Source organism: Neltuma alba, unplaced genomic scaffold (assembly GCF_004799145.2).
Source record: "Neltuma alba isolate B1F8T4 unplaced genomic scaffold, ASM479914v2 tig00012508_pilon, whole genome shotgun sequence".
NCBI classification, from domain to species: domain Eukaryota; kingdom Viridiplantae; phylum Streptophyta; class Magnoliopsida; order Fabales; family Fabaceae; genus Neltuma; species Neltuma alba.
In genome coordinates, this window is record NW_021636976.1 from 392908 (window position 1) to 406270 (window position 13363).

The window sequence follows — 13363 nt, forward strand, 5'->3', positions numbered from 1 at the left end:
ATTTTACCATTTTAAATCATCAACATTAGTTAAAAAATCATCAAATTTTGTTCAATATGATTGTTGTAAAATATTTTTTATTTTATACTTCTATTTACGAACTTGCAAATAAATCGATGAATTTGTGTTTACTAATCCAATCATTGATTTCAATAAAAAATAATAATTTTCCAAAGTTTTCCTTTCCCCACAAATTCTGGACATGATTAAATTGAATGATTTTAGTCAAGAAAATATAACAGAGACAGAAGATTACGTCACTGACAGAGCAGCGCTGGCATTCTCACTCTTATCTCTGCTTGGTGCGCTAGCCTGTCCACTCTCTTCTGAGCTTGCATTGTGCTGCGTTGTGTTCCTTCCTTTCTTACACACACCCTCTGTCTCACTCCTGTTTCTCTCTCTATCCCTCGTTTACTTCTCACTTCTCTCCTTCTTCTTCTCATTCAAAATTTCAACATCTGTCTCTCTCTGATTCTTTCCAACTCTCTCCCCCCTGCATCACCCATGAGAGCTGTGATCATCATCCCCACAAAGCTTTTTTCTTTTAAGATTCTTCTGGCAGAAGAAATGCGGCCCAAATTCTAGAACCTCCGCGACGTGTGTCGCAGCAGCAACAATGTCAGTCTACGATGCAGCTTTCGTGGATACAGAGCTCTCCAAGAAGACCTCAATCTTTGGTCTCCGACTATGGGTTGTGATCGGAATCCTCGTCGGTTCTATTATTGTCCTCACTCTCTTCCTGCTGTCGCTCTGCCTCACCTCTCGCCGCCAAAGACGTCAACAAAACCCTCAAGCCAACAAAACCCCTGTCGTTTCGAAGGAAATCCAAGAGATCGTGCACCCGCCGGCACCCAATCAGCATACGGTCCCCGAGATCCAAGTGGATTTCGGGAAAGCGGAGCACCGGGTTGTGGTTTTCTCCGATCGGCTCTCTAGTGGAGAGAGCAAGGGAGGTGCCACCAGTGCGTGTGAAACAACGTCCTCTTTTGGGAGTGGGAGTATTGGACCTGAGGTTTCGCATCTTGGTTGGGGGAGATGGTACACCTTAAGGGAGCTGGAGGCTGCAACTAACAATCTGTGTGAAGAGAATGTTATTGGGGAAGGTGGCTACGGAATCGTTTACCATGGAGTGCTTGGTGATGGTACCAGAGTTGCAGTGAAGAACCTTTTGAATAATAAGTATGTGATTTTTTTTTTTTGGCTTCTGTCCCATCATTACATTGTATATGATATTAACCGCAAAATTTAATTCCTGAAAAATACACTCCTACCATTAGTGAACAAACTCAACATGGTTACATGCTTGTGTAACGCTTCAAAACTGAGCGGCTGATTCATATGTATTTTCCATAAATTTGTTGAATTTGACATGGCTGTGATACTACTGTATTCCTTTATAAGTATTTCTTCTGCTTAACTTTAGAACAGAATAATCATATTGCCATTCTCCAATTCTCATCATAGTGTTCAAACAATTATTTTGTTGATGATGCTTACAGTTCTAGTGAAGGTTCACCTCGTCTTGGTCTTATATCTGTCTCTCAGAAATATTCACATTTTAACTCATTTTCAGGGGTCAAGCTGAGAAAGAGTTTAAAGTAGAGGTAGAAGCAATTGGTCGTGTGCGCCACAAGAATCTTGTTAGGTTGCTTGGCTACTGTGTTGAGGGGGCATACAGGTTATAACATCTTTCTTAATGTCCCAAACTACACATGTTGTTCTGTTTCCGAGGGATGCAAGATGTATGATGTGGTATTGTTTTGCAGGATGCTTGTGTATGAGTATGTTGATAATGGCAATTTGGAACAGTGGCTTCATGGGGATGTTGGAACTGTCAGCCCTTTGACATGGGATATCCGCATGAACATTATATTGGGAACTGCGAAGGGGTACCTTATTAATGATCTAATCAGCATAAAAAGGTCTCCATGTTGATAATTCATGAATATTTATGCGTTTTGGTCTGTCCTTTCAGATTGGCCTATCTTCATGAGGGTCTTGAACCAAAGGTTGTCCACCGAGATGTGAAATCTAGCAACATACTCCTTAATCGGCAATGGAACCCCAAGGTTTCAGATTTTGGACTTGCTAAACTCTTGTGTTCTGAGCGGAGTTATGTCACCACTCGAGTAATGGGGACATTTGGGTTAGTATGATTCTGTAATATTTAATTCAGTTCTTTTATAACCAGAATATGTGAGTTTTCAATATTACTCAAGATCTAAAGGTCCAAAGATGCTGATTCTCTACTTTTTTTTAATTTCATAGTTATGTTGCTCCAGAATATGCATGCACTGGCATGTTGACTGAGAAGAGCGATGTTTATAGTTTTGGAATACTTATCATGGAGATAATTACTGGGAGAAGTCCTGTTGATTATAGTAGACCACAAGGAGAGGTTAGGGACCATTGCCGACAAGAATAAGCTGTTTAGAGATTATTTCTGACACCAATGGCTCTATGTTGTTCACTTTTCTTTTTTCACTACTGTGATAATTGCAGGTAAATCTGGTAGAGTGGTTGAAAGCAATGGTTGGGAATCGAAAATCTGAGGAAGTAGTTGATCCTAAGCTCCCTGAGATGCCGTCTTCAAAGGCTCTTAAGCGTGCTTTGTTGGTTGCTCTTCGATGTGTTGATCCTGATGCAACAAAAAGGCCTAAAATGGGGCATGTGATCCATATGTTTGAGGCAGACGACCTTTTGTTTCGTGATGTGTGTTCTTTTCCTTCCTTTATAACTCAACGTTGTATTTGACTGGACCAAGGTCAAGATGATTCAACATTGCATGAATTCTCACCTCATTCTCTTATTTTATCTCTGTGTAGGAACGCCGGATTGGAGGAGAATCTTCCAGCTCCCATCGTGATTTGATACGAGAGCGTAAGGACTCAAATTCTGATAAAAACCTTGTAGGCAGAGGTACTGCTAATCAACCTCAAGATGATTATAGTAGGAATCAGCATCAACCCAATAGGTGGAGATAATAATGAGATATTCAAGTGGTTAGCAATTTCATTCCCCCCCGTCCCCCCCAACGCACAGATTTTGCGCCCTTGATGGGTTTTTGATATCCATGTGAAGGAAAATAACCTGCTTCTGTTTTTTTTTTTTTTAAATAATTTTTTTTGGTTATACATGTATTCCCCCACTGGCTTTAGCCATGATAACTCGGGAATCATTTGTATATTATGATTCTTATTCCTATAAAAAAAATCAAAGTTATGGATGTCTTTCTGTCCACTAGACAAAGCTGGATAAGCATCACATAATGTAGGCATTGCATTCTAGGTGCTCATAATTTAAAACCAGCTGCTTTTGGCTCCTGCGCTTTTTGTTTTAGCATGGGATGCTGGTCCCATCTTCAAGATGGACTTCTTAGCATTTTGCGAGTGTTATTGGTGGCCCCATTTAGATGCTCATGTGCACTGGACCTACCATCCAGCTACTTCGGTAGAAGCATTTAGATTGCATCAACATCATTGCCGGCTTAACAGTTTGGATGCCTGCGGAAAACAGGTATACTGTTTAGCCAATTAATAGCAACTGCATCTGTAACTCTTAGTAAATACAACATAAATTTCCTAGTTGGAGTGGGAAAAATTTAGGTGGAGTTGGTTTTTGGAAGACTGCTGAATCAAGGAAATAATAGACACATGATCATGGCAGGTTCACTTTTAAGTGAGACTTCTGATATGTTTGCAAATCTATTTACGATGAACCCAAGTTAATTAGATTTATCATTGCTTGGTCTGTGAACAATAGGTAAACCAAGTTTGGTATGAATAATCATACTTGAATCCATCTTTATCAGACAAATGGAATTTATCAATATTTCTCGTTGTCCCAGCAGGCTGGGAAAGCAAGGAAATTGATAATGCATTCAGGTTTCACTATCGATGCCAGTACGTACAACTTTGTCTTCTAGCTCAATAAATGGTACTGATTGCGAATTGACTTGCAATGTACTTTGGAAACACCCTTTTTATTGGTTTTTTTTCCCCTTTCTTTTTTTGCCCGACCTTTTTCATTAATTAATGGTTCCTCATGATTTTAACTGAAAGAAAATCCTCTATACATTTGTAGAAATGCATCTCGTGAGCATATATTGAGTAAATACTAAATAATTTCTATTTTTCATCTCTTATTATATATTTGAAATACTCTCTTGATATCAAGTATAATGGTTTTTAACTCATAAAAATATGCTGGTTTTGTCGTTAACAATTAAAGAATATGTACTCCCTCGATTCAATTTTGTTGCCAACCGTTCGATCCGTTATTTTCTACATAGGATGTTCTCTTCTCTTTTTTTTTTTTTCCCGGTTACTCATAGTATATTCTATCAGTAAGCTAATAATTTATTACCCCAAGAGCCCGTATATTATAATAACCTTTTTTTAACAATTTGTTACTTTTGTATATACTAAAAATATAAGGATTAATGTATATATTTGGTCTTTTAAGTTTATAGAAGGTTTTAATTTAGTCCCTTAACTTTAAAAAGCATTTTTTTTAATCCTAAAATCATTAAACTTAAATGATAATTTTTTTTAATAATCATCACCGTTTAAATATTAAACTTAATATGTTAGTATTTAATAATATTTTATTAACATTGGAAATATCAATTTTATCATTTTTTTGGTAAATAATTTTAGAACTAAAAAATTGAAAGTGTATTTTTTAAAGTCAAAACACTAAATCAAAATCTTGTATAAAGTTAAATGATTAAATATATACTTTAACCAAATATAAACATTGTATTTTACTTTTAAGTTTATTCACCATGTATTAATTTAAAAAACTACATTAATAAAAATTATGTAGTATGATATTATATAAAAATAATATAATATTTTTTAGTGCTGGTAATTTTCTGTAAAAAAAAAATGAGCAATACAAAATGGAAAAAAAAGAAATTACATTATGAAAGGAAAAGGGACAATTGCAATTAAAGACTATGAAATTTGAAAAACACATATAAAGACTTGTGACAACTTCACAATGACTTTTGACAATAATAATATGTCATGAAGTTGTTAAATTGTCACGAGTTATTATTTGTGTTTTTAAATTCTAAGGTCTTTTTTTTGTGATTTTTTCAAAAGAAAAACTGTATCTGGTTTGCTTTTAGTGTAGAACTGTAGGTAGCTCCTGCAGTTTGGCGTGTAAATGAAGGTTGACTTCTTGGAAGGCAACATGTGACACAATCTGTGAAAGCGTGTTGACTTTTTATCCTCCGTACAGTAAACCCCATGACGACCAGAAGTAAACCCCCCCCCCCCTCCAAAAAAAAAGGAGGGGAAGTCAGCGATGTGCAGATGTTTTGGCCAGATCAGCCCACACGCTAGACACGGCGGAGATCTTTTTGCCTCAAGCACCAGCTCCATGTATAGACAGGGAGAACACCTCATGATGTTGGAGCTGGAATGTTGTAGGAGTTGGTTTTTTTTGTTTCCCTCTCAAGCCGTCGGCTTGCCGTATATGTAAATAAATAAATAAATAAAAAAGCCACCCTTTTTACAGTTATTTTTCTATTTCTCATCTCAAAAATTAAAAATCTTAATTACTATCTCAGGTTCTAAATATAAAAACTAGTTATGGATATTAAATATAAGACTCAAATTCACTTTGTCTTTCAAATTTATAATGCATTTTAAAAATATTATTATTGATTGTAAAGTATTTTTATTCAAATGTAGCTCCAGTATATACGATTAAATAAGGATAATTTAAGAGAATAAATATATGCAAATAACTAATTTAATTAATTTTTTTAATCTTTCAAAATTAGTTATCTAGCCGTTATATTAAGGATTAGAGTATATTGTTCCTTCCACATCTCTAAAAAGAAAACCTCTCGTCTCTCTACTCCATTCATGAGGCCATTTCAACACATTTTACAGAGACCTCTTTTTTCCCCTATATCCTAATGGCAAGAGTTACTCAACAAAAGAGAGAAAACAGATTACTTAATTCTATCTTAAACTTTAATAATTTTTTTAAATTTTATCTCTTTTTAATATATATATATACACACTTTTATATTTTAATGGCTTGTTTTCATGAATAATAAGTGAATGATACAATTATATATTTATGCGAAAATTTTAATGATGTAATTTATAAATAGGATAAAAATTTTTCTGTGTCTTATAAACAGGATTAAATGCCCAGAAAGATGGCTATGTCCGAAACGGTCAATACATAAGTGATACGCTAATCATAATGCCAACCAAACAAGTGCAGTTTCAAAAGGGCCACCTTAGTTGGGGCCTCATGGACACTACACAAGACTTCAATAAATGGAAACCCAACTTTATGAGCCTTCACGGCTAAAATTTAAATTTGTTTAGGAAAATGATTTGGACCACAAACACAATTCAATGGCCGAAGTTTCTAATCGCTTTCATTCCCTGCCTTATCTTTGGACCAGAAGAATAGTCTCAGAAAAGACAGCCCAATTACACAGCACCTTGACTTTGTAAACTTTCGTTTAGTCCCTGTTGACCCACATAAAGGACTTTCCCGTCTCTAAATATAAGACTCATTTTATAATATAACCGATACTACAAGATGGATTTTATATTTAAGACTATAAGAGTACTACTTTATATTTTAATTATAAAATCTTATTTATAGACTATAAATGAAGTCTTTTAATTAGGATCAGAGAGAAAGAGTAGATTGTTTTGGTTAATTGAAGAATGAAAACTAAAACAACAGTCTTATAAAGCAATTCGGGTTGATTTGCATGCTAATTCAAAGTCTGTTAATTTTGTTTTTATGGAAATATCTTTCTTGTATTCGGAACCATACGCCCTTTTGAATTCCAAGCTTCGTTTGAATTAATAATACAAGATGCTTTTCCAAACAGCAAGAATGCTGATTTAAGGTCAATATTTGTTTAGAAGTTTTTTGTTTAATGACAAAATAGTGGAAGAGGGGTGGTGACGACAATTTATTTTTCGTTTAGAAATTAAAAAAAATATTAGGTTAGGGATTCAAAAGATGTTTGGTTGAACCAAGAAGTACTTTTAAAAAGTATTTTTATGCAAATTGAAATAAAACTCCTCTTACATATTTACTTTATATATCTTAAAATTACTTTAAAAACCATGATTTGATTTCATTTAAACACCTCTCAGTTTTTATTACTAAAATTATGTTGTTTCCAAAATGTAAATTGAACTGTGACTTAATTTTTATTTTAAAAAAAAGGTAAATTAGTTTTTGTTTAAAGTTGCGCATATTATTTCTTTTTGCAAAATCAAAACAAAATATTTGCATACAGCCTAGGCCTGAAGGCATAAAGGATATGCTGTCATAAATAATTATAATTTTTATGCGTTACTCTTTATTTATGAGATGGTAACTTGAAGATTGAATTTATTAACTGGATTTTATATATTCCTCTTATCCTTAATATAAAATTTATTGAACTAATTTGATTAGATTAAAAAATTTAGATAAGTTAGCTAATTATAAAAAATATAACATGTTTTTCGAAAACACTATAATCATCTTTCTTAATATCCTTCATCTCTTTTCTACTTGATTATATTTGAGGGAGTATCCATAAGAATAATTTTAAAAAAATTAATAAATATAATAAATAAGTCTTATATTTAAAATTAAAATTAACTGAATAATTATGTCTTGAGAAATATTTTATTAATAATTTGATGAATCCAAAAAAGAAATGGGAGTTATAATAAACCTCCATTTCCTCTCGCCAAGGCGGAAAAGAAAGAAGAAATTTGACCAACTTTTAGTTGGAGGTTGTTTGAAATGTCAACGGAGACCATGCTTCAGACCAAGCAGATAGCCACTGCCATACCGTGTCCCCCTCACGTCCTACCCCGGATTAAAACTCAGTGTCGTCTATGCCAAATCGAAGAACGCAGGGGAGCGGGACTGCCCAAAATTCATTCAGGAGTTCACAGATACCACACCGATCCTCCAGAAAAAAAAAGATCAGTAAAGTTACATTTGAATTCACGGGTCATCAAGCGTTTTCCAGTTCAAAAGCCTCCTGCAGAAAAGTTCACAAGCCTCGCATAGACTACCCTCCACACCTACCAATACCAACGCGTCAATTTCTGCTCCTCTCCCTTCTTCTCTCTCAAAATCTTACTTTCCTGTGTTTGGACCTCAAAGAGACCGTTTTTCCTAGACATGTCTGTGGAGTCAGCCTCTGCTTCTTCTGATCATAATATCAGAGGCGTGCCCACCCATGGTGGACGCTACGTTCAGTATAATGTGTTTGGTAATCTCTTCGAGGTGTCAAGGAAGTATGTCCCTCCGATTCGGCCTGTGGGCAGAGGCGCTTACGGTCTCGTTTGGTAAGAAACTTTGTGGGATTCTGCTGAGTCTGTGTATCTGTTGTTTGGGGATGAAGGGTTGTTGCTATTACTTGTGTTTAACATTATCTGAAAGTTAACTTTGTTCGGAATCTGTGATTCTGAAAGTAGGAAGATGGCTTTTACTCTTCATCAAGCTGATGATTTTGTTTTATGAGGAGGTTGAGTTCGAAAGTATGTAAAGATCGTATATTTGAGAGACTGGAATCTTCATTACTTACTTCGTTTCGTGATTGGTCAGCTGTGATCCTTGATTTTTGTCATGAAATTGCGTATGAAGTAGATGTATGACGTGACAATGTCTGTTTGTTGTGCGAATGAGAACTCAAGTGGTTATTTGATGATAAACACAGTTTTTTGCAGCTCGCGTGCAGCATCTAAAATTTTGCTCCATTGCTTCTGGTATATGGGTCCTTTGGTTCCTTATGGACGACGTGCCGAATCTTTACGAGATCCCCGAGCTAAGTCATTTGTGGATGACTATGCCCATTTTGGCGACCATAATTATCCTTAGAATTTTTTCATCATTGTCGGCTGATTAGAATATATTAGCTGAAAAAGAAAGCTGAGAGTTAGTCTTGTGGGATGAATTGTATTTTATGCGTCAAGGATTATGCCGAAATAAGTCTTTTGATATATATGTTGGGTTTAGTCGTCATCTTATATTGCTTGGTTGGTTATTTGGCTACAAGTTAGTATCATAACCCGAAGTTCTTTGTCCCTTTCTGTTGATTTGGTAGTTCAAAGTGGTTATTGTATCCTGCAGTTGCATGCAAGAAGTTATGTATTTTAGGGTCTTCACTCCTCGTTAATCAAAATCTTAAAAGATTGTAGATTTTTTTTTTACCCCTTATTCTCTTCTTTTTATGCACATAGCCATCCATCTTCGTTTTGCTGGATAAAGGTTACAGTTTCTTATCCTATGTTTTAATTGATAATCAAATTACCTTAATTGGACGCTAAGTTTACATTTTCTCTGAATTTGGGCATTGTAATAATGTGATAGCCTGTGAGAATTCTTATTTCGGGAGAATCAGTTCAAGCCTATAATTAGTTATTAGAGCAATTATTGTGCTGTATACCAAATCATCTATTCAGTAATTATTGAGAGAATTATTCTCATCAATTGTGTTTTCTTGCTATAAATCTTGATTTTAAATGTAGAACACTATGGAATCGTTCTTTTGGTATCTCTGTGCTCAGGTGATACATAAGCTATAAATAAAATCATGAGGACTTTAAAACTGAAGATCATGTGTATGTTTTGGATGGTTTCTTTTGTGTTTGACAAGAATGTTTTTTCCCCTCATTATGTGACTTAGATTCTGTTATCAACGATGTGAGGGACAATATTATTTTTTCATTTCCTTCAGTGCTGCTGTGAATGCGGAGACGCGTGAGGAAGTTGCCATTAAGAAGGTTGGCAATGCATTTGACAACAGAATAGATGCCAAAAGGACCTTGCGAGAAATTAAACTTCTTCGACACATGGATCATGAAAATGTAATTTTGGTTAAATTGTTTCATGCATTCTCACAAATGACACGATTTTCCTCATTGACATTCTTTTGTTTGTTTTGATTATGGCTGTTAAGGGGAAGCTGAATTTCCATTTCTGGCACTTTGAATTCTATTCAATTTATAACTGCTTCATTTCTTTATTTACTTCTAAGTATATGCAATCATAAGAAAATTGTTCAAATGTAACTAATGACGGAGGACCTTTTAAGTATATCGATAAAATATTATCCAAACTTAATATGCTTTATTGATAACAACTTGCTTTTCTTCAATACGAGCTATGCTTTGTAGTATTCATAAGCATTTTGTGGGGCATGTCATTAAAATCAATTTCACACCTTCTAATAAATTAAGCATTTTAGATTGAAGCTATCCTTGACACAAAAGGGTTGCTTGGTTGAGTATTCATCTTTGTACTTTGATACTGCAATCTTGTCTGAATTCAATCGGCAAATTATGCTTATTGCTCAATTATTTCTCAAGTGCAGGTGATGGCCCTAAAAGACATTATACGACCTCCACAGAGGGAGAACTTCAATGATGTATACATGGTTATGAATTAATGGATACTGATCTGCATCAAATAATACGTTCCAATCAACCATTGACTGATGATCATTGTCGGGTCAGCCCTTTGACATTTTTTTTCCCCAAAAATTGGAAAATGATATTTGATGTCCCCTTTGCATCATCTTAGCTACTTTATTTTGTCTTTCAATCGCTTGATTAACGTTTTCTCCTTTTGCTGTGTTGCCAAGGCTGTTCACATATAAAACGCAAAAGGAAAATTATTTAGTAATGATGCAGGACTTTGCTAACTTTATAAAATAGTGCTTACACATATATGGTAAATGTTAAGCACTGCGAACAAATGACCACTGCTCCATCTGAGTTTAACTTCGCTTATTTAGAACTTTTGTCTGCTAAGAAAGTTATGTAAGTGTTATATTCCTTTAGAGAGTAATTCATCTTTTTGTTGCACAAATTCTTGTCACTACAAAATTTTTTGGGACATTTGCTCCTGATATATCACTTATTCGGTTCTTTATTTGGAATATCATTTCATCTTGCACAACGTCTCTTCCTGATTATTTGTTTTATATTTTGCATATTAGATTCCATATTCCTGGGACAACAAGAGTTGTGGTTCTATAATGGAGGGTCGATAATATATTTGTACAGTCAAAGCCTATTACTGAGTTTTGCATGGTAAAGATAAAGGGATGGGTCATAAAACTTGAGCATCTCTCAACGAAAGTGAGAGTAATCTTACTTGAAAGGAACTGTATACCTTGCTATTTTGTATGTAATTCTATATACTGAGTTTTCTTGGAATTTGATTTCAAAAATATCCTATTTATTTTTGTAGTAAATAACGCCAAATATGCATGGATTGTGTAATGTAGATACCAAATGTATTTATGCTTTCTGTCTTACAGCCATTGATAATATCTATATCTATATTTCCAGTATTTCCTGTATCAGCTGTTGCGGGGTCTAAAATATGTACATTCAGCAAATGTTTTGCACCGTGATCTAAAGCCTAGCAATTTGCTCTTGAATGCCAATTGTGACCTTAAGATTGGAGACTTTGGTCTTGCTAGAACTACATCCGAAACTGATTTTATGACTGAGTACGTGGTTACTAGATGGTACCGAGCTCCAGAATTGCTTCTTAATTGTTCAGAATACACTGCAGCCATTGACATATGGTCTGTGGGTTGCATCCTTGGTGAAATCATGACAAGACAACCTCTCTTCCCTGGCAAAGATTATGTTCATCAGCTGAGACTGATCACAGAGGTATTTGCAAGAGATATCACACGAAATTTCTTGTTTGTCACTTTTGAATTGCATGGACATCCTAATTGGTTTTATTTGATTAAAGATTCTGATTTTAATCTACCAAAAAGAAAAAAGATTCTGATATTGGATAAGCCATTTGTCAAAAGCATTATTTGACTGAATTCTGAAGTTCACGTGTCAAAGCTTGATATATGGTACTTGTCATTGGTTCCTTAATCGTTTTTACAACCGTTAGGGTCAATTCCTTCAATTGACCACAATTTTCTTGAGCATTTATTGGCAAGAGTTTGGGAGATCCACGTGAGAATAAGGTTTATTTCCTAAAGGTAGATGTTGAATGCAGATTCTGAATTTTTGGTTATTTAAAAGAGGAATAGATGTAAAGCAGAAGGAGAGATTCTTGTGTGGAGCTGGTCCTCGTGCACCATGTCAGGAATTAGAAAAATGAACACAAAAGTTCAAGTTTTGAACTTCAATAGAATTTAAGCGCTTTATTTTCTATATTGGCACTTGGCATATAAGAACCATGTCCATACAAGAATTTCTCTAGCTGAAGCAGACCATGCCATAACTTTGTTGAAAAAACAATGAATATTTTGTTTTATACCTCTTTTCCTTTTCTCATGTTCTTTAGATTATAAGGACACTACCATTTACCGGCGTCGGCAATGAATATGGAGTAGGTTAAGAGAACTGTACAGATGAGGTGATAGTTTCCAGCTTCCTCCCATAAAAACTTGCAAGAGTAGATCCGGCTCTTGCATAATGCTTTTGTAGGCACTAATGCGTTTCATTCTTTAGCATGCTTTGGATCCTTGACTCAACAAATTATTAGTCAGGCATGTCTCTAGGTTTAAAGTCGAAAAAAGGATGACAAATTTCCTTGCTTTTTAAAGCTCATAGGGTCACCTGATGATGCCAGCCTGGGATTTCTAAGAAGTGATAATGCCCGTAGATATGTAAGACAGCTTCCACAATATCCGAAGCAACAATTTTCTTCTAGATTTACAAACGTAGCTCCTGGTGCTGTTGATTTGCTGGAGAAGATGCTTGTCTTTGATCCAAACAGGCGTATTACAGGTAAAATCACTCTTGTTGATTCAGTTACTTTTCTTGACAATATATCTTGCAATTATCTTTGATAAATTATGGCTTTCTGTTTCAATAATTTATCGATGCAGTTGACGAGGCTCTATGTCATCCGTACTTGGCACCTCTCCACAATATCAATGAGGAGCCTGTTTGCCCTAGACCTTTCAGTTTTGATTTTGAGCAACCAACATTCACTGAAGAAGATATCAAGGAACTTATCTGGAGAGAGTCTGTGAAGTTCAATCCTGATCCCCCCATTCACTGACAGTTTACATTCTCTGCTCTTGTGTATGTTAGTGAAATTCTGGATGGTTAGTTGGAAGGTCGTTAATTTTCCAATAGTACAGATTGTTGGGAGTTGTATGCGATTCCTTCGACTCTCATCTCACATTCTTGTATGCTTGTATTATTGGGATCTTGCTGGAGAGATTCAGAAGCTAAGCAGCGTTCTACTCAAAAGTTTTCGCAGAATATTCAAGACGGACTGCTTCTTGTTTTACTGCCGAACTCGTATCCTTGAGCATCGACTTAATACCATACATGATTGCAGTGAACTAATGCTGAACGTATTAGCTAGTCTG

The 13363-nt window shown here is 35.1% G+C and overlaps 2 protein-coding genes across 2 annotated transcripts; both read left to right on the forward strand.

The window, feature by feature from the left end:
* Nucleotides 1-332: 332 nt before the first annotated feature.
* On the forward strand, nt 333-3227 carry LOC114727811 (probable serine/threonine-protein kinase At1g01540). The gene is made up of 7 exons (XM_028914567.1): nt 333-1179; nt 1574-1678; nt 1767-1889; nt 1976-2146; nt 2269-2398; nt 2503-2712; nt 2826-3227. Exons 1-7 carry the CDS (start codon nt 617-619, stop codon nt 2982-2984), a joined length of 1461 nt encoding a protein of 486 aa, XP_028770400.1. The 5' UTR covers nt 333-616; the 3' UTR covers nt 2985-3227.
* A 4631-nt stretch (nt 3228-7858) lies between these two features.
* Nucleotides 7859-13340, forward strand: LOC114727814 (mitogen-activated protein kinase homolog MMK2-like). The gene is given in 7 exon segments (XM_028914571.1): nt 7859-8345; nt 9737-9866; nt 10373-10436; nt 10439-10509; nt 11355-11687; nt 12587-12770; nt 12872-13340. Coding segments are annotated over 7 exon segments (1125 nt in total). The 5' UTR covers nt 7859-8178; the 3' UTR covers nt 13048-13340.
* The last annotated feature ends 23 nt before the right edge of the window (nt 13341-13363 follow it).

What these genes read in the sequence shown, in the direction of transcription:
- LOC114727811 (XM_028914567.1), top strand. Translation starts at nt 617, where the DNA reads ATGTCAGTCTACGATGCAGCTTTCGTGGATACAGAGCTCTCCAAGAAG. An exon ending in AAGAACCTTTTGAATAATAA is followed by an intron (nt 1,180 to 1,573) that starts GTATGTGATTTT and finishes ACTCATTTTCAG; the next exon opens with GGGTCAAGCTGAGAAAGAGT. An exon ending in ATATTGGGAACTGCGAAGGG is followed by an intron (nt 1,890 to 1,975) that starts GTACCTTATTAA and finishes CTGTCCTTTCAG; the next exon opens with ATTGGCCTATCTTCATGAGG.